Source organism: Phocoena phocoena, chromosome 17, assembly GCF_963924675.1.
Source record: "Phocoena phocoena chromosome 17, mPhoPho1.1, whole genome shotgun sequence".
In the NCBI taxonomy this organism is placed as follows: Eukaryota; Metazoa; Chordata; class Mammalia; order Artiodactyla; family Phocoenidae; genus Phocoena; species Phocoena phocoena.
This window is the reverse complement of record NC_089235.1, coordinates 80,964,321-80,986,150: the sequence shown is the minus strand read 5'-3', so window position 1 is coordinate 80,986,150 and position 21,830 is coordinate 80,964,321. Positions and strand designations below refer to the sequence as shown.

General features: G+C 45.4%; 1 protein-coding gene across 1 annotated transcript; it reads left to right on the top strand.

The window, feature by feature from the left end:
* The first annotated feature begins 7,040 nt into the window (after positions 1-7,040).
* On the top strand, positions 7,041-20,306 carry LOC136136961 (zinc finger protein 252-like). The gene is made up of 4 exons (XM_065895192.1): positions 7,041-7,073; positions 7,441-7,567; positions 8,249-8,362; positions 18,016-20,306. The coding sequence occupies exons 1-4, from the start codon at positions 7,041-7,043 to the stop codon at positions 20,304-20,306; spliced, it is 2,565 nt and encodes an 854-aa protein (XP_065751264.1).
* Positions 20,307-21,830: the final 1,524 nt, after the last annotated feature.

Genomic DNA, 21,830 nt, shown 5'->3' with positions numbered 1-21,830 from the left:
GCCAAACATCAAAGCGATGAACAGAACCAAGCTGCTGCCAATGATGTTCAACGCTTGATTTGGATATTTTGAGTATGTCGGCTCTCTCCCGTGTGGTATAACGTTGATTGTTCTCAATTAATGTTCTCTGTTTGATCGCTATCAACTTGAACTGGTCTACCCAACCATGGAGCATCGTCCAGCGAGAAATCTCCAGCACAAAACTTCGCAAACCACTTTGGACACGTTCGATCCGTCACAGCACCTTCTCCATACACTGCACAATTTTTTGTGTGTGTTTCAGTTGCGTTTTTACCTTCCTTGAAATAATAAAGCATAATATGCTCAAAATGTTGGGGGTTTTCTTTCTTCTCCAATATTAAAATGGCTACACAGGGACATCCCTGGTGGCTCAGTCGTTAAGAATCCGCTGGCCAGTGCAGGGGACACGGGTTCGAGACCTGGTCCGGGAAGATCCCACATGCCGTGGAGCAACTAATCCTGTGCACCATAACTACTGAGCCTGCGCTCTAGAGCCTGCAAGCCACAACTACTGAGCCTGTGTGCCACAGCTACTGAAGCCCACTCACCTAGAGCCCGTGCTCCACAACAAGAGAAGCCACCGCAATTAGAAGCCCATGCACCACAACAAAGAGTAGCTCCCGCTTGCCGCAACTAGAGAAGGCCCACACACAGCAACGAAGACCCAACACAGCCAAAAAAAAACCTAAATAAATAAATTTATTTAAAAAATGTTTTTAAAGTAAAATAAAATGGCTACACAAAAATTCACCAATTTTGATAAGTTTTTTTAAGTGTATGCTGATATGACTGCTGTTGCAATACAATCTAACAAAATTGTTTCCAATGAAGTTAAAGACAACTAAGCACTACTATAGCCATCTTACAGAAAAAAGCAAATGAACTTTTTGGCCAACCCAAATAGCTAATATATTAGCTATTTACTGAGGTGTAACAAATTACCACAAAACTTATCAGATTGAAAACAGCAATCACTCTTTATCTCATAGTTTCTGATGGTCAGGAACCTAGCAAAAGCATAGCTGGTTGGTTCTAGCTCAGGCTCTCTTTGAGGCTGCTTCACCTTTTGGAGGAAGACCAAAGACTTTTTAGACATATTTAAAAACAACCACAGTTAGGATGTATTTCAGTCCTGGGAGACTGAGGTTTTGGTGGTGAGTGGACTCCAGACCCTAAGGGGCCTCTCCCTGCCTCCTTTGGCTGTGAAACCCTCTATGACTTGGCCCAAAACTGCTTCCTACAGAAGCCTTCTCAGCCCAGACATGTGTGCCTGAGCACAGGCCTCACACCAGATGCTTCCCCTTCCACAGCCTCTATTCCCAGTCAGCCACTGAATCCAATCAGTTTATCTCCTAAGTAATCTCCACCCCTACCCACCCCCACCCCCCAATACACACCATCTCTGGCCTGAACTGCAATCAAGTCCTCACTCATCTCTCTGCCTGCACTTTCACTCTCTTCTCTTTTTTGAACCACCCTGTGGTGAGAGTGGTCTTTCTAAAAACAGAAAACTGTGTTGCTCTCCTGCCTAGAAATCTTCTATTTCCTCCAGCATAAAGTCCAAGCTCCTTTCTTCCAGCCAGCACATGCCCCGTAAGTCATACAGAGGCAACTATTTCCAGACCTCACTCTGCTCTGGCCCTGCTGATCTGCCAGCCTTCCGAGCCTCACCCCCCACCTCTCCTTACAGGCCCCTGCAGCCCCCACGGCCCTCTGCCCAGCCAGCCACCTCATTTTTCTTCCCTGACAGTACTAGCACCTGTTCAAACCCCCAGACTCAGACAGTAGGTCCTTGAAGAGCTCTAGAGAGGAAAGCATAGACAATCTAGTCCTCCATGTCTCTAAGTCCCCAAATCTCCTCTACATTGCCTCCCACCCTGGCATGTAATAAAGGCTCATAAAATGAACAGCAAGTCTTCATCTAGCTGTGCCTGGCTGTCTGCACCTCCACAGCCACTGCAGGAATCATGCCTAGCATTTCACTCTCAACCATCATGGCTGCTTTCTGTCTCTTGAGACACACTAGTCTCCACTGACACAGTCTTTCCTTGGCCTACTCCCCTGGCCTGTTTAGAAAATATACTATATATTTCATATGTGCAAATACAAATATTTACATACAGCCAATTCTCATCATCCATGGTAGTTCTCTAAAGTAGCTGAGAACACTGAATTAGGGAATAACAAACCGTTGCTCCTAGGGGAAATAGAGTTAGCTTCCTCGGAGCCTCTGGTCACGACATTTTCATCAACCAATCAATACATAACCTTGTTTTATGTGTGTTTCTGCTTAAAGATACCTTATTTGATATATACTGTTGATTCATAAACACTGAACTCAGCCAACAGCACTATGGCTTGTGCTGAATGAAGTTCATCTAGCACGCTTCCTCTATAAAGGCATCACATCACAGCCCTCTTGCACTTAGGGACATTAGACAGCACTTCAGCACTATGCTTGAGGGCCATTTTAAACAGTGAAATCCCCAAGAAAAAGCATAAAAATACAAAGTGTGGCAGTTAATATACAGGCACACCTCAGAGATATGGCAGGTTCGGTTCCAGACTACTGCAATAAAGTAGATGTTGCAATAAAAGTCACACGAATTTTTTTGGTTTTCCAGAATATAACAGTCTGTTTACTTACACTGCAATATAGTCTGTTAAGTGTGCAATAGCATTATGTCTAAAAAACAATGTGCATACGTTAATAAAAAATATTGCTAAAAAATGCCAACCATTGGGCTTCCCTGGTGGCGCAGTGGTTGAGAGTCCGCCTGCCGATGCAGGGGACACGGGTTCATGCCCCGGTCCGGGAGGATCCCACATGCCACGGAGCGGCTGGGCCCGTGAGCCATGGCCGCTGAGCCTGCGCGTCTGGAGCTCTGCAACGGGAGAGGCCACAACAGTGAGAGGCCCGCGTACCGAAAAAAAAAAAAAAAAAATTGCCAACCATCATATGAGTCTTCAGCAAGTCATAGTCAAAACATCAAATATCACTGATTGCAGATCACCATAACAAATATAATGATAGGTGTGAAATATTGCGAAAATTACAAAAATATGATACAAAGACATGAAGTGAGCAAATGCTGTTGGAAAAATGTGCTGTGCTATCAGTTTCTGTCTCATGTATTTTGATGCTCTGTTGTTAGGTGCATACACGGTAAGGATCCTTGTGTTTTCCTATAGACTTGATCCCTTTATCATATTTAATACCCCTTTTTCTCCCTGATAATTTTACTTGCTCTGAAGTCAGCTTTGTCTGAAATCGATATAGATACTCCAACTTTCTTTCCATTAGTGTTAGCATGGTATGCCTTTCTCCTCCCTTTATTTTTAATCTATCTGTGTCTTCGTGTTTAAAATGGGCTTCTTATGGACAATATATAATTATATGTTATATGTCTTATTTTTTTTTACCTGCTTTGACAGTTCAGTCTTTTAATTGGTGTATCTAAACCATTCACTTTTTAAATTTATTTATTTATGGCTGTGTTGGGTCTTCGTTTCTGTGCGAGGGCTTTCTTTAGTTGTGGCAAACGGGGGCCACTCTTCATCGCGGTGCGCGGGCCTCTCACTACCGCGGCCTCTCTTTTTGCGGAGCACAGGCTCCAGACGCACAGGCTCAGTAATCGTGGCTCACCAGCCCAGTCGCTCCGCGGCATGTGGGATCCTCCCAGCCCAGGGCGTGAACCCGCGTCCCCATTGACAGGCGGACTCCCAACCACTGCGCCACCAGGGAAGCCCTAGACCATTCACTTTTAAAGTGAGTATTAATATGGTTGTTACTGTTTTTTATTCATTACACTTGTTTCTTTTAAAAAATCTTTCCCGCTTCTCCTGCCTTCTCCGGTTTAATTGAGCATTTTATCAGATTAGATTTTTTTCTCCTATTTAGCATATCAATTATACTTCAAAAAAATTTTAATGGTTGTCTTAGAAGTTTGCAATATATATTAGGACTAATGTAAGTCCACCTTCAAATAACACTACACCGCCTCACGGGTAGCACAGGTACTTGTAACCCAGTGTCCCGATTCCTCTCTTCCGTCCCTAGGACACCGCTGCCACTCACCTTACATGTGCGACAGTTACCCAATACACTGTCACGAATATTCAATATTACTCTGAAAAACAATGACCTTTTATTTTGCTTAGGAGTAAGACAAGTAAAAGATTTTATTTTACCTTCACTTATTCCCTCTCTGATCCTTTTCCCTTCTCTGGGTAGATCCGAGTTTCTTGTGTCACTTCCTAATTCTCTGACGAACTTCTAAAACCTCTCCCGAGACAAGTGGGGCCAGTGGCATAGAGTCCTCTGAGCCGCCTAGAGCGACCCGACAGAACCCTAGGATCTGATTGGCCGGTAAGCTGGCGACGGGGCGGAAGTTCCTAGCGGACGTTTCCGGCCTGGCGGGTTAACCCTCGCCGGCCTGGTGTGTGGGGTACGTGTACCTTTCTCGGCGGAGCCGAGGGAGTCCTAGCCTCCCCTCGCGCTGAGGTGCCTGCGGCGCTGCGACAGGCGGGACGGCGCGGGGCTGGCCGAGCCGAGGGAGCGCCTGTTCGTGTGGCCTGAGGGGCGGGCCGGGCGGAAACCCGCGCGGGGGTGGGGTCCGGGCTACCCCGGCGCGGAGGCGGGGCGGCGGACAAGAGCCAGGCTTCACGGAGGAGGCGAAGTTTAGGCACGGTCTGGGGATGCACCGAACCTGTGCTTTTTCTCAGATGAGAGAGAGTACCTTTCACTCATTAGGGGTAGGTTCAGTGAAAGGATGAAGTCGCGAAGTCTGTGCAGCGAGGGGACGTTGGTGCACATCCCGGCGCTGAACAATCCCAGGGCCCATTCATTCGCTCGGTGGGCGCCCAGTACGCACTGCCTTGGTGATGATTAAGATTTACTGGGTTTTGTTTGTGGTTTGCGAACACTATGCGAAGCACTTTATACATTTTTCTCACTTAACTCAAAATAGTCACTTAAGGTAAGTGGTGATGTTCTCATTTTATGGTCTGTGGAGAAACACGTCACTTACTCGAGACCCTTCGTTAGGAGGTGGTGTATCTGAGATTGGAACTCAGTCTGGTGGAGCCCAGGGCCTATGCTTCTAACAGGAGTGTTACGTGCCTCCCACATGAGGCTGAAAGGGGAGGCAGAGTGCATTTGGAAGGACCACTTGTGCACAGCACGCAAAGGGCGTGAGCACCAGGGACCTGTCAAAGGCAAGCCCTGGCTGAGGACCGAGAGGCTGCCTCTGGCCTGGGTGGCCTGAGGAGGAGATTCCGGGATGGCCCAAGAGAAATGAACTGGGCATTAATAAGCTTGGGTTCAGCTGTCAGTTAGAGCCCAACAGAGGCTTAAGTGACGAAGGCAGGGCAGGCAGGGTTTGTTCTGGGTTGTGTCTCTGAGGTTCCCTGGGTTTTACCCTCATGGTCACACTAGACAGAAGTGTTTCTCCCTGTTTCTTTTTTATCATCAGGGAGGAAAAGCCTTTTCTAGAAGCCTTTTTGAAAACTTCCCTTACATCTTGTTGACCAGAAGATGGGCCTAGGGCCAAAGTAGCTGGGGCCAAGGAAAGCGGGCACATTTCTACCTGAATTAAGGGGTCTGTTTGCATGGAGCAGGCTGTGGGGGCAGAGGCTGACTGTGTATCAGAGGCCAGTTGGGAAGGTTTTCATGGGAGTGACACCCCGTGTCACCTGTCACCCTAAACTATCACCAGATCTGTGGTTCTAAATGTCATATGTATGCTGACAGTTACCAGTGTATACCCAGCCAGCTTCAGCCTCTCTCCTGAAATTTGGACTTGTGGATCGAAATGCCCTCATTCTCCACTTGTAGGTCTGATAGGCATCTTGTACATAACATGTACAAGACAACTTTTAATTTTTATCCTTCAGATATACTTCTACAGTCTTCCTGGGTAATTGGAGATTTCATCATCTCAGGTGTTTGGGCCAAACATCTTGGTGTTTCATCCCACATCTAATTTGTCAGCAAATCCTATTGACTGTACCTTTGAAAGGTATCTGCAGTCTGACTGCTTATCACCTGCTACCACCATCTGGTCCAAGACACTATCGTCTCTAGCTGTGTTATTGCTGGGACCTTCCGGTTGGTTTTCCTGCTTCTACCCTTACACCCTCCTCCCTGCCCCCTAGTCCATTTTCAAAGCAGCAGCCGGAGCAGCCGCATGTCAAGTCATAACACTCTGCCCAGACCTTCCAGATGCTCCTAATCTCATTCAGAATAAAAGCCTAAGTCCTGTAGCCCTAAAGTTACCCCACCCTCCTCTGTCTTGCCCTCCCCTACTCTGCTTCAGCCCCTCTGACCTCCTTGCCCTTCCTTGAACACGTCAAGTATGCTTGCACCTTGCAACCTTTGCACTTGCGCCTCCCCATGTATCAGGATGTATCTCCCCTGATACCTACTTAGTGCCGGCCCTCACTCCATCCATATCTGTTTTGATGTTACTTTATCAGAGGTGCCTTCCCTGGCTGCCTTTCGTGAAATGTCTCCTCCCAGTAGTTGCTGCCCTCGTGCTGCGTGTTGTTTCTCTTCCTTATCCCCTGACACAAGCATCATGTCTGTCAACTTCCCTACGGCTTGTGCACTGCTGTAGAGTAGGAGCTTGTTCTTCTTGTCCTCAGCTGTTTGCCCGCTGCGCAGGATTCTCCTGGGTGGGCCTGAGATGCAAACCGTCGTCTCCCCTTGTCAGGTGCACCGCCGGGGACCTGGCTTTCGCGTGTGGCCTTGTTATGCTGTCATACTACGGGCTGCTGAGGACGCTTCCTGGGGGGCAAGGGAATATATAGTCTCAGGCCACTGGGTGCTGAGACCATTGTTCCTTCTTGGGGATTTCAAGTAGCCTACAACTGGGTCTCTGCTGCCACAGACCTCTTGAGGTACAGGCGCGGAAGTCTCAAGTTGCTGTGGGGAGCAGAAGGCGGGTCAGGCTCCATCACACTCTTCCCTTTTGCTACAGCTCTGCCTGCCTCCTCGGGACAAGCTTGGAGACCCAGTGATGGCCCACAGGCAGCTTTTTCCTGGGCCCCAGGTGAGTGGTCTTCGTGGAGACGCCTCAGTGTGGCCTCAGCCCTTTCCTGGCTGGAGTATCCACGGTTCCCTCTGAGGCACTGGTCTCAGGGTAGTTGGCTCCCTGTCTTCATTGATGTCCTCAACCCTTGGGTTCAAGTCCCTGAATTGCACTCTGGACTGTGTCATCTCACCCCTGGACTGGGCACAGAGGAGGGCAAGGAATGGGCAGGTAAACACGAGTCAGAATGGTGTCTGCCCCAAAGAGCCCGCTCTTGTGGGGAAGGCAGTCTGGTGCATGTGCTCAGAGGGGTTTTGCCCATCCTGAGCCTAGTGCCTCCCTACCCCCAGGCCTGTCCTGGGGTTGCAACAAGATCTTGTCATTCCAGGTCTTGGTTTTCTTCGAGGAAGTGGCCGTGCTCCTTTCCCAAGAGGAGTGGGGCCATCTGGGCCCTGCTCAGAAGAGGCTTTACAGGGATGTGATGCTGGAAACCTATGGGAACCTGGTCTCGCTGGGTGAGGCTCTTCCCAGGAGCTCAGCTCTGGACTTCCTGCTCCATGAATGGCTCTGGGAACTGGGACTGGGGCTGGGCTCAAGGCTCAGAGGCTTCTCACCCCCTGGGGCCAGACATGGGGCATTTGTGACCCTGGGCCCAGGCAGGCCTGGTCTGGGCAGAGGAGGGGACAGGTGGTGCCAGGGACTCCCCCAGGTTCTTTGTAGGAAGTATGGGAGAACATTATTCATTGAACGCCAAGTATATTCATATCCCCTCAGTTAATCTTCATGCATCTTCGAGGTTGGTGGTAGGATACATAGTTTATAGGTGAACCTGAGACTGACAAATATTCCTTCATTAAGTTCACACAGGCTGTCAGGGCAGATCTGGGCTTTGCATCCATTTAGCTTCAGAGCCCTGCTTTATACCTGCCTTATACTTAGTTTGCTGTACATCAACACCTCCTCTACCATGAGTCTTCTGCCATGATGTGTTCAGGCCCCAAGTCTGTCCCTTAACTGTGACCCCCAGAAAAGCTGGGTTTGACTTTTCTTCAGCTGGGACAGAGGCCTACTTCTGTGTCCATGCTTTGGAGACCAGGTGGCAGGCAAGGTCATGACAGCACACAGACGCTGCCCATGGGGCCATCCTGCCCTGGACCTGGATGAGTTGTCAGTCTTGCTTTCTTTCTCTGGAGCAGGACTTCAAGGTTCCAAACCTGATGTCATCTCCAAGCTGGAGCAGGGGGAAGAGCCATGGGCCCCACACTCACCAAGAATTGAGGGGAGCTGGATTTGGAGACGCAGGCGTGCAGGTGAGTCTGCAGGAACACCCCCACGTTCTCGTGCGCCTGCTGGCAGGTGCCACCACTTCACCGGGCCAAATTGCGTCACCACTAGAGCTTTGCTTTCCTTCTCCACCTTCTTTCTCTTTTTTGCTATTAATGGCCCCTATTCTGTGCCCCTGAATGGGGTCATGTTTACCCTACCCTAGAAGATGCTCTTTCAGTTCCTGAAAAGAGCTTGGGTGTCTCCCTAGCAGCTGCCTCCCTACCCTGGCTGCCTCTCAGTCGTTTCCATGTCACCCAGTCCTCAGGCCTTGCTGGCCAGCTCTGCCTTGGCTGCTGGAGACACCACTTAGAGAGTCCACCTGGAGGCTTGCCATCCTGCCCAGACTCTCACCCCTGCTGTTCACTCAGAGTTCCCAGGCTGATTCTGGGCTTCGGAGAAACGCGTGACTTAGGGCTGCTTCTTGTGTGGCGAAGGATTTGGGCACGTACATAGTAAGCGGAGCAGAGTTCCTGTGCTCTTTGCTGCATGGCAACTAACATTGCTTGGCCTGTTGTGCATTCCTAGCACTGTGCTGGCACAGTGAACTTACACAATCCTCCAGCATCCCTGCAGAGTCGGTGCTCAGGAAAATGAGGCACAGAGAGGTTCAGTTGCTAGCCCGAGGTCACACAGCCAGCCAGGGACAGAGGTGAGTTGGATCTCAGGTGGACTGGCTCCCTACCACACGCCTTTTTTTTTTCTTTTTAAAAACAGCTTTTTAAAGGTATAATTAGCATATAATATGCTATGCATATTTTTTAAACTTTTTTAAAAATAAATTTATCTTATTTATTTTTGGCTGCTTTGGGTCTTCATTGCTGCGAGCGGGCTTTCTCTAGTTGCAGCGAACAGGGACTACTACTCTTCGTCGCAGTGCACAGGCTTCTCGTTGCAGTGGCTTCTCTTGTTGTGGAGCACAGCCTCTAGGTGCACGGGCTTCAGTAGTTGTGGCACGCGGGCTCAGTTGCTCCACAGCATGGGATCTTCCTGGATGAGGGATTGAACCTCTGTCCCCTGCATTGGCAAGCAGATTCTTAACCACTGCGCCACCAAGGAAGTCCCTGCTGTACATGTTTAAATGTACAATTTGGAAACATTTTTGCATATGTATGCACCTATGAAACTGTCCACTATGGTAGAGATAGCAAACATATTTATTACCCCCAAAAGTTTTCTCATGTCTCTTTGTAATCCCTCCCTCTCACCGCTTCCCACCTCTATCCTGAAGCAATTACTGATCTTCTTACTGTCACTATAGATTACATTTTCTAGAGTTTTATATAATTGACATCATGGAGCATGTATTTTTTTTTTGCCTGGCTTTTCTTGACTCACATAATTATTTTGCAATCCATTCATGTTGTGTGTCAATAATTCAGTTCTTTTTTATTTCTGATAGGTATTCTGTTGTATGGATATACCACAATTTGTTTATCCATTCTCTGTTAATGGACATTTAGATTGTTTCCAATTTGTGGTTAATACAAATAAAGCTGCCATGAACACTTGTGTACAAACCTTTGTTTGCTTGGCCATACATTTCCTTTTCTCTTGGAAATACCTAGGAATAAAATGGCTGCATTAGGGCTTCCCTGATGGCGCAGTGGTTGAGAGTCCGCCTGCCGATGCAGGGGACACAGGTTCGTGCCCCGGTCTGGGAGGATCCCACATGCCGCGGAGCAGCTGGGCCTGTGAGCCATGGCCGCTGAGCCTGCGCGTCCGGAGCCTGTGCTCCGCAATGGGAGAGGCCACAACAGTGAGAGGCCCGCGTACCGCAAAAAAAAAAAAAAAATGGCTGCATTACATGGCAGGTGTTTATTTAAACTTTTAGGAAACTGCCAAAGTGCTTTCCAAAGCAGTTGTACTATTTTACATTCCCACCAGCAAGGATGAGAGTTTCATTTCCTCAACTTCCTTGCCAACAGTTGGTGTGCTCAGTCTTTTAATTGTAGCCACTGTGATGGATGTGTAGTGGTATCTTATTTTTAATTCCCCTGATGATTAAAGATGTTGAGCATCTTTTCATGTGCTTGTTTTCCTTCTGGATTTCTTCACTGGTGAATGTCTGTTTAGATCTTTGCCTATTTTTTAATTGTGTTTTTCTTTCCTTATTGTTGATTTTAAAAGAGTTCCTTTCTAAATACAGGAATGTTCTATTTACAGGTCCTTTATCAGATATATACTTTGCATGGATTATTCTCTCACTCTGTGCCTTGTCTTTTTATTCTCTTAACAGTGTCTTTTGAAGAGTAGAAGTTTTAAATTTTGGTAAAGTCCAGTTTGTTAATTTGTTCTTTCATGGATTGTGCTTTTAGTGTCATATCTAAGAAATCTTTGCCTAACCCAGAAGATTTTCTTCTTTGAAAAGAAAATTTTATAAGTTAAAATTTTTGTGTGTTGCATTTAAGTTTTGATTCATGTTGAGTTAATTTTTGGTGTGACGTATGGATCCAAGTTTAATTTTTTACAAGTGAATGTCCAGTTGTTCCAGTACCATTTGTTGAAAAGACTATCCATTCTCCACCTGCACTGCCTTTGTACCTTTGTCAAAAAAATCAGTTGTCCATGGGAGCTGCCTGATGGTCTAGCGGTTAGGATTTGGCACTTTCACTGCTGTGGCCTGGGTTCAATCCCTGGTTGAGGAACTGAGATCCTGCAAGCTGTGTAGCACAACCAAAAAAAAAAAAAGAGTTGTCCATATATATGTGAGATTATTTGGAGCTCTCTGTTCTCTTCCGTTATTCTATTGTCGATCTTTATACTCCGACACCACACTGTTGTGGATGCTTCATTAAAAGTCTGGAATCAGGTAGCATTTGTCCTCCAATTTTGTTCTTCATTTTCAGAGTTGATTTGGCTATTCTAGATCCTTTGTATTTTCATATGAATTGAAAAATCAGCTTATTGCTATCTGAAAAAAGTCCTGCTAGCATTTTTGTTAAGATTGCATTGAATCCATAGATCAGTTTGAGGGAAATTGACATATATTGTTTTCTAACCCATGAACAAGATGTATGTCTCCATTTATTTGTCTTAATTTCTCAGTAGTATTTTACACTTTTCTGTGTACAGGCATTTTACGTCTTTTGTCAGATTTATTCCTAAGTATTTCATATATTTTTTACACATTTATTGAAGTATAGTTGATTTACAAAGTTGTGTTAATTTCTGCTGTACCGTTATATATATATATATATATATATATATATATATATATTCTTTTTTTTAATTAATTTATTTTATTTATTTATTTTTGGCTGCATTGGGTCTTTGTTGCTGCATGTGGGCTTTCTCTAGTTGTGACGAGCAGGGTGTACTCTTCGTTGCAGTGTGTGGGCTTCTCACTGGGATGGCTTCTCTTGTTGCGGAGCACAGGCTTTAGGCGTGTGGGCTTCAGCACATGGGCTCAGTAGTTGTGGCTCACGGGCTCAGTAGTTGTGGCTCACGAGATCTGGAGCGCAGTCTCAGTAGTTGTGGCGTACGGGCTTTGTTGCTCCGCGGCATGTGGGATCTTCCCAGACCAGGGCTCAAACCCGTGTACCCTGCATTGGCAGGCGGATTCTTAACCACTGCACCACCAGGGAAGCCCTCTTTCATATTTTTCATGTTTTTGTACATGGTATTTTTTTTTAATTCCAATTTCCAGTTGTTTATTACTTATAAATAAAAAACAGAATTGATTTTTGGGTGCGTACCATGGGAACAGTAGGCATGTAGGGGAATGGGCCCATGATGGCAGGAAGGAGTTAGGGGTAACAAAGTGCTAGAAATAAACAGGTGGTACCATGGCCTCTGTTTCTCTCACCTGGATTTTCCCTGATAAAACATAACCAGTTAAACTTACTTTTAGGGTCCCTCTTAGTTTCTCCACATACAATGCACCACCCTCTGTGGGGCACACAATCTGTTAAACATCATCCCCTGGTGACCCTTTTTTCTATCTTGTCTTTCCTCCTTACCTGGACTAAGAAGTGGTTCATCTCCCAGGAGAGGTCTGATGTCTGAGCCCATAGTGTCCAGGGGAAGAGAAACATCAACCGAGACAGAGGTGTCCAAGGAGAGGTAGACAGGACCACGTCAGGCTCTGTTGGATTTCTTATCCTAGGAGGGTGAAAAGCTATGGAATGTGTGTTTAAAAATAATTTATTTTTGTGCAGTGAACATGTGTCATTTTAGTAGAACAACAGAACTGATCCCTGTAGAGAAGTGTGGTGACAAGAATAAAACATCACCCCAAATCTTGCCTTGCAGAAACGTTCATTCTCGGCATTAGGTGACAGTATTTCATGGACCCCAGATGCATTGGCTCGACCAGATAGAAGTTTGTCTCCCTCGTGTAACAGCGTCCCTGTTTGGTGGATTCTCAGTTTGACATGCTTGTTAGGAGGCCAGCTCGTCTGTCTTATTTCTCCGCCACCCTCTAGAGCGACATGCCTAAACACTCACCTCCAGGTTTAACACTGGGTTATGGGAGGAGAGAGTGGAGGAGGCCATTTCACTGCCATGGAGTCTATGACCTTGTCTGTGACCTTGAAGTTGCCCATGTCACTTCTACTCACATTCCACTGCTGAGAATTCAGTTATGTGGCCACAGCTAATACTGTTATTTTCTTAGTGGTTGTTCTGGAACTTACCGTGTACATCTTAACTTATCAGAATCTACTTCTGGTTTATACTAACAATTGCAGTGACTATAGAATAGTTATTCCTATAGAACGCCATTTCCTCTCCTTCGTTTTTGTTTTTTGTTGTTGTTTTTAAATATTTATTTATTTATTTGGCTGTGCCAGGCCTTGGTTGCAGCATGCGGGATCTAGTTCCCTGACCCAGGGAACCTGGGCCCCCAGTCTTAACCACTGGATCACCAGGGAAGTCCCTCTCCTCCCTTTTTGTGCATTGTTGTGTATCTGTGTGTGTTATAAATTCAACAATACATTCTTATAATACTTTATATAATTTTATGTCTGTCGTGGGAACTAAAAGAAATGAGACCAGCATATATGTACACAGTTTGTTATATCATCTACTTTCTTATTTACCATTTCTCTTCATTTGTTCCTGTGCGTTTAAGTTACATCTGCTGTCGTTTCCTTACTCCAGTGTATCTTTCCTCTTACCCACCTCCTTTGTGCTGTTTTTGTCGCGTGCAATACATTTCTATCTGTGATATTGTGATTTATAAGAAGAAGTATGTATTTGGTCCTCATCCCGTTTCTGGCACAGAGCTCCTAAAACCCTCGGAATTTCCGAAGTAATGAGAGTAGTGAAAATTGCTCTGTTGTTTTTGAAAATGCCCTAGCAGTCCAGTCCAGTAAAATCTGCGCAGCAGTATTTTTAAAAGTCAGTCTTGGAGGTTTGTTGTGACTCAAGGAGGCTGGATGCAGAAAGGAATCCCCCACCCTCTCAGCCACACTCACCAGGAATTTCACCTCTTTAGGTTGGAGTTGGAGGGGATGATAGGTGCTGGTGGCCTAGCCTGATGAGATGTGGGGAGCTTCCCCTGGGAGCTGCAGGGAGAGGGAGCCCCTTCTTGGCCCCACCCAAGAGGAGTAGAGCATCTGTCATGCTGAGCTGGGTGGGTGGAGGTGCGGCGGGTTAGGGCTCACATGCCACACACTCTTGCTGCTCTTGCCAAGTTTTAGTAGATTTTCTTGAAAAACCGTTTCTTCATTTGCTTTTTGCTCTTGGGACAATTTCCAGAGACATTAAAATGGTTGTTAGTTGGGGTTGGGTTTTTTGTTTTGTTTTGTTTTAATAGTTCTTGCCAGCTTTGTTTTGCTGTGACTTGGATCCATGGAGTTTATTACACTGTTATCAAAGTGGAATTTCCTGACTTTCAATTTTGAAGAATATTTTTGCTGGACGTAGAATTCTAGGTTGGCAGTTGTATTCTTCAGTACGTTAAAAATATCGTTCTGTCTGCCATCTTCCACTTCTGAAGTCGAAAAGTCAGCCTGCGATTTTATTTTGCTTTGAAAGTGATACATCTTTTTCCTCTTGCTGCTTTTAACATTTCTTTTTTTGGTTTTCAGCAGTTTGGTTATGTTATACCCATGTGTGATTTTCTTTGCATTGACATTACTTAGGGTTCTTCGAGCTTTCTGAATCTATAGTTTATAGACTTTTGTCAGTTGTAGGAAAATCTAGGCCAAAATTTCTCAAATTATTTCTTCTATTCCTTTTCTCCTCTCCTCCTGGGATTTTGAGAATATACACATTACACTTTCCACCTTGTTGCACCTGCTTCTTATGCTCTTTTCTGTATTCCCTGTCCTATTTTTTTCCTTGCTGTGTTTCAATCTGAATACTTTTCAGATATTACTTAACGCACCTTTCAGTTACATAATCCTCTGTTTTGTTACCTGCTATCTGCCAATGTACTGTCTTGTCTGTTGAACTCTTAATTTCAGTTTTCATTTGATTTCTAGTGAATTCTCTATCTCTTTGTTTTCTTACATATACTAATCATGGTTTGTTTGTTTTAAGCTGGTTCTTGATAATATCTGAATTGCCTGTGGGTTTGCTTCAATTGTATATTTTTCTCCTGGTTTCTTGTCGTTTAGTCTTTTTTTTAAAACATGATTTCTGATATTCAGTTGTATCAGTTATTATAGATTAAAAATTATAGAGGCTTTATGTGATGTTACATTCTTGAAAGAGGATCAAGTCTCCTTCTGGCAGACAGATAAAATGCCATTGGATCACCTTCGCATGTTAAGGGGTTGGTCTTAAGCTTTGTTAGGGCTGGTCTGATACTCAGAGGAAAATTCCCTACTCATTGTTCCCCTTTGAGGAATGTTAGGGACCTGGTTCATTATTCTGAAAACCAGTAAATAAAAGAATCAAGGATTGATTCTGCTTTTACTAAATGGGTTATCCCTCAGGATAACTAGACAATTCATGAGTAAAAGTTTCTTCATAGAAACGTTAAGGGTTTAAAAAAAAAGGTCAAACCTGAATCCTGAGATACCAGCTAAAAATTCTAAATACAGAAGACAACTAATCCTACCACCTCCTTCCTCTAACCCTGTACAAAGAACACCCAGCAGTAAAATATCTTCTACCTAGGGCAAAAACAAAGGAATTGCCTCAAAAAACCAAATAGCCCTAGGTAAAGACTTGCAAATTTTGGCATTTGGGGGTGCCCTGGACTTATAGCCACCATCTTATTCAAATGCCCTTCTGATTCATGAATACCCTCATTCATAGAGTTCCCAAGTATCTTTTTATTGCCTCAATTTAAAATACAAACAGGCATCAACTATAATTCAATTTTTAAAAGAACTAAAAAAATAATAAAAGTAAATTAAAAATAAACTAAAACACAAACAGACAACCAAGGATCCCTGACATCTGAAGCAGTGTGAACTGGTGTGAGCCGTCGCTTCTTTTTTTTTTTTTTTTTTGGCTGCTTTGGGTCCTCGTTGCTGCACGCAGGCTTTCTTTAGTTGAGGTGAGTGGTGGCTACTCTTCGTTGTGGTGCACGGGCTTCTCACTACAGTGGCTTCTCTTTGTTGCAGAGCACGGGCTCTAGGTACATGGGCTTCAGTAGTTGTGGTGCGCGGGCTCAGTAGCTGTGGCTCGCGAGCTCTAGAGCACAGGCTCAGTAGTTGTGGGTCACGGGCTTAGTTGCTCCGCAGCATGTGGGATCTTCCTGGACCAGGGCTCAAACCCGTGTCCCCTGCCTTGGCAGGCAGATTCTTTTTTTTTTTCATAAGTGGTGGTAGGGGTTTATTTATTTATTTTTGCTGTGTTGGGTCTTCGTTTCTGTGCGAGGGCTTTCTCTAGTTGTGGCAAGCGGGGGCCACTCTTCATCGTGGTGTGCGGGCCTCTCACTATTGCAGCCTTTCTTGTTGCGGAGCACAGGCTCCAGACGCACAGGCTCAGTAGTTGTGGCTCACGGACCTAGTTGTTCTGCGGCATGTGGGATCCTCCCAGACCAGGGCTTGAACCCGTGTTACCTGCATTAACAGGCAGATTCTCAACCACTGTGCTACCAGGGAAGCCCCGGCAGGCAGATTCTTAACTGCTGCACCACCAAGGAGGTCCCGGAGATGTTGCTTCTTGACTCATAGATCACTCTGTTCTGTGGTCTCTTTTTTTCGTCACATTCTTCATTCTGTTTCCTACCTGGTGAAATAGCACTTCTTGACAAGAATCATCTTTTTAAACTCTGGTCCCAGGATGTTGAAGACTCTTAACTCCTCAGATACTCCTGACAGAAGCCACAGGAATTCAGGACCTTTACCATCCGCAACCTGCCCCTTCAGACTGCTCCTAGGTTTCTAGAATGAAGTATTGTTTGCTTTTTACCTTTCAGACTTGAATGGTAAAAATCAGTCCCTTTGAAGTACTGGGCGTAGTTCTGCAAAGACAACTTAGCCCAGTGTTAGATCCCACCCAGTTAATATTTTCAGCTCAGTCTCTCTGTTCTGGCTAAACAGTCTGAAAGTGACAGCCCTAATAATAACCACTGTTTACAAAAGAGAGAGTCCATTGTGCTTTCACAGTCTCTCAAAACTGTGAGAGGCTACCCTCTCACAGGTCTCACCAGGTTGTCCTTCCACTGGTCTTTGTAGCCACGTGATTCAGTGCTTTTGGCTGGGTGGTTTTGTTTTTGGTACATTTCCTTTCACTGTTCAGTGCTTTTGGCTGGGTGGTTTTGTTTTTGGTACATTTCCTTTCACTGAGTCTCAGAATTCAGTTGTGTCACAGTTTTTACAAATTTTCAGGTACTTTTATCCATTGGGAACATGTGGTGTGGACTGTTGTACACATTTGGCTTTTTTGCCTTGTGCTATACCTGCTATTTGAATGGGTAGGTTGCTTCTTTGTTTCTATTTTCCATGATTTACTTCTGTGAAACCAACTTGTCCACATCAAATAATTTTTCCCATTATGTGTTACTCAGTATGCCCTTCATTCATTATATATCATTTGTGATACATTTACTTTTCAACAAATGTTTGAATTCCTGTTATGTATAAGCCACGGAAGATGCCTTTTTTACAGAGTGTGCAGCAGTGACATCAGTGTAGGTGCTGACCATCCAAGCCTCCACCACTGACTTCCCTCCTGACTTCCCCATCTCCCTCCTTGCCTTCTTTTTTTTTTTTTTTTTTTTTTTGATGTGGACCTTTTTTTTTTTAAGTCTTTATTGAAGTTGTTACAATATTGCTTCTGTTTTATGTTTTGGTTTGAGGCATGTGGGATCTGAGCTCCCTGACCAGGGATGGAACCCTCACCCCTTGCATTGGAAGGTGAAGTCCTAACCACTGGACCACCAGGGAAGTCCCCCCTCCTCACCTTCTGAGGGCGCCTCTCCCTCAGGTCACACCTCGAGGTTCCTGCTGCATCTGTGCCTGGTTAGCCCATCTGAAATGGAGGCATTTCACCTTGGGTTTCTTCCCTCCCTCCCTCCTTCCCTCCTTCCTTCCCACACCAGCTTTCATTGCTCTGAGAGCATGCTTCTCTCTCCTCACCTTCTCTTTTCTCTTCCCAGTAAGGTCATTTTTGGTTTTGCATTCTGAAAATCCAAATCCTCCTAGGAGATAATTGTTTCATATAAATGTTTCTATTTATGCTCTAAGTATTTCCCATAGTAAAACATGAGTAACTCTTTTTTTTTTTTTTTCAGGTTATGTTTCTAGGAAGGAAAAAAAAGAATTGACTCCAAAGCAGGAAATTTCTGAAGAAATGGAATCCCAGAGAACAAAATTAGAAGAGCATGTAAGGAATATTTCCAAGGAATCTGATTTTGAAGAGATGACTAAAACTGAGGGAAAGCTAAATAATTGCTGGGGGAAATATGCAGTGGAGGGACTTAAGAAGGATTTCCCCCAGAAGAGTAATTTCAGGCCAGTGACAGTGACACATGTGAAAACCCCCTTGGGGGAAAGAGGTCCGAAATTCAGTGCAGCTGAGGTAAACTGCGCTGCAGACGCAACTTCTGTCAGAAACTGCAGACTGTCTTCAGGGAAAAGTCTCCACCAGTGTGTGTCATGTGTAGAAAACTTCCAAACGAGTAAGGACCTCACTAACCTCCAAAGTTTCTGTGTAGGAGAACAAGCCTGTCAGGCAGATGTGTTTGTGAAAGTGCCCGGGCAGAGTTCAGTTTTCAGTGAGAACCAGAGGATTAACAGTCCAGAAAAAGCCTTTGAAAAGTGTGCTGTGTGTGGAATAGCTTTTGGTCAGAGTAGAGCTCTCATTCAGCACCCGAGAATTCACAGTGGAGAGAAGCCCTGCAGGTGTGAGGAAGGTGGCAGAGCTTCGCATGCCCGTCCCTACGCCATGCAGCACTGTAACACTTACACTGGAGAAAGACCCTGTGAGGCTAACGAATGTGAGAAAGCTCTTAGCACATGTCCGTCTTACATTCAGCATTGTAAAGTTCACACTGGGGTGAAGCCCCATGAGTGCAGTCAGTGTGGAAAAACCATTAGTCATAGCTCTAACCTGATCCATCATCAGAGAGTGCATAGTGCAGAGAAGCCATACATGTGTGTGGAGTGTGGGAAAGCCTTCCAGAGACAGTCACACCTCACTCAGCATAAGAGAACCCATTCTGGAGAGAAACCTCATGACTGTGCTGAGTGCGGCAAAGCCTTCAGCGCACGATTGTCTCTCATTCAACATCAGAAAACTCACACAGGAGAAAAGCCCTATGAGTGTAATGAATGTGGAAAATTCTTTAGCCTGAACCGAACCCTTATTGTTCATCAGAGAATCCACACTGGAGAGAAACCCTATAGGTGTAATGAATGTGGAAAATCCTTCAGTCAGCACTCACAAGTTATTCAACATAAGAGGGTTCACACTGGAGAGAAGCCTTATATCTGCAATGAGTGTGGGAAATCCTTCAGTGCTCGCCTGTCCCTCATCCAGCATCAGAGAATTCACACTGGAGAGAAACCTTATGGGTGTAATGAGTGTGGGAAAACCTTCAGTCAAAAGGGACACCTTACTCAGCATCAGCGAATTCACACTGGAGAGAAGCCCTATGAGTGTAATGAGTGTGGAAAAGCTTTCAGCCAGAGTTTTAATCTCATTCACCATCAAAGGACACACAATGGCGAGAGGCCCTATGAATGTAACGAGTGTGACAAATCCTTCAGTGTTCTCTCCTCCCTTGTTCAGCATCAGAGAGTGCACAACGGAGAGAAGCCCTATGAGTGCCACAGCTGTGGAAAGGCCTTTAGTCAGGGCTCACACCTAATCCAGCACCAGAGGAGTCACACTGGAGAGAAGCCCTATGAGTGTAGCGAGTGTGGGAAAACCTTTGGACAGATATCCACCCTAATTAAGCATGAGAGGACACACAATGGGGAGAAGCCCTATGAGTGCGGCGACTGTGGGAAAGCTTTCAGCCAGAGCGCACACCTCATCCGCCATCGAAGAATTCACACTGGGGAGAGCCCTTACACGTGTAGTGACTGTGGGAAGGCCTTCAACGTCCGCTCCTCCCTCATTCAGCATCTCAGGGTTCACACTGGCGAGAAGCCTTATGAGTGCAGTGAGTGTGGCAAGGCCTTCAGCCAGCATTCACAGTTTATTCAGCATCAGAGGGTTCACACTGGAGAGAAACCCTACATGTGCAGTGAATGTGAGAAATCATTCAGTGCACGCTTGTCCCTTATCCAACACCAGAGAATTCACACTGGAGAGAAGCCCTATAAATGCACTGAATGTCAAAAATCCTTCCGACAAAGCTCTCACCTCATTCGACATCAGAGAATCCACAGTGGAGAGCGACCTTACATGTGTAGTAGATGTGGGAAAACTTACAACCAGAGAATATCTCTTATTAGTCATGAGAAAGTTCACAGACTCCACGGTGGAGAGCAAACCTGTCGGCGTGACGAGTGTGGGGAGCTCTTTGGCGCACAGGCAGCGTTCATGCAGCACCGGAAGGTTCATAGTGGAGAGTGACTCACTCTGTCTGATACATTCTTCACAGTTTTACAGCAGGAGAGTTCTACTGATAAGAAAGCTCACTTTATGACTTTCCTTTTGGAAATTCAGCTCTTAAGGAATTAAACTATCTCCCAATGTGCTGTTCACTGAAGGCAGGCTGCTGAATTATGTGGTAAATGTTCCAAGGTAACATGCCTTCTCTCAGACCCAGAGGATGGCTCTCTGCTTGAGTGTTTTAAATGAATGCAACTTAAATATACTTTCCTAGATCATGTTTTTATAGCACCAGACCTTAGTGTACAGTTAGGTGTTTCATTTGGCCCCTGTCTTTCTTTTCTTTCCTCTTCATCATCTATTTCAGCTTCAGGAAAAGTAACTGAGATCCTTGAACTTTCGAGTGTGATTGGGTTGGGGTTTTCTTATTTGTTTGTTTGTAGGGCCTTTTCAAAATGTTTTTGTTCTATTTTGAGGGATATGATACCTTTAACTTCAAAGGGGTTGTCCCTTTTCAGCATCCAGTAATCCACAGAGGTGAGAAGGCATATGAGTATAAGTAGAGTTTGTTAAGGAATGAGGTGAGGCTTGTGTGTAGATTCAAACTGTTGAGGTGGTGCTAGGAAGTCAGGTGACTCATGTAAACTGGGGTTTCCTACAGGGTAATTTGAAAACAAAAAACCCCATGAATTGGAGGGGTGGAATAGGCATAAAGTAGACATAGGCTCGCATGGGACCTGGGACACAGCTTACAGATTCTGTTGGTATATTCTAGATCCACTTCTGAGGGAAAGGAGGTGAGTGGTTGGAGCTGTTCCCTTTCACTGGGCGGCCTCGCACCAAGCAGACTCTGGTGAGGAGGGCAGGTCCTCCTGCTGCCAGAGGACAGGACTCCAGGTGAGGCAGGGACATGGCATTAAGCACCTTTTCATGGGTAGGTTATCGTGCAGGCTGTTTGTCAGCCTTGGACCCCTGTCTGCATGCTGTAAACATGCTTTTGTCCCTCCTGGGAGCTGTATTAGTCAGTGGTATCTCAGTGCCTGTGGTCCTCCCACCTGATGCTTGAGGTGATGCTAAACCTCCTGGGAGCTGATTTCCTGAGCACAGTCTTCAGAGTGGCTGCCCCTGGTTCATCACGTGTGGTTCACTGCAGTGTCCTCAGAACCCCATTCTCCAGAAGTTTCTATGGCACTTCCTTCTGTTTTTGTGGAGGAAAGATTAGCATCAAAATGGGCTGAAAAAGGGTTATAAATATGAGAGATTCAGCAGAAGGAGTCTGTGAGAGACAGTTCTAGAAACAAATCTGGGAATTGAAAGTGGCTGTTGAGAGTCTGATGAGAAGCTGGTACCGTGTGTGAACCCTTGAGAAGGGGCTAACAGGATCTGGCATGGGCTGCAGTGGGACGGTGCTTTATAAGGCAGGGTAAGAATAAGGCAGGGTAAGAATGGAGTAAAAGAGGAGCAGTGGATTGCTTAATAGCTGGACATTCTATTCCTTTATAGTATCCTTTTCAATAATAAGTTTATTCCTATTTTCCTGCTTTA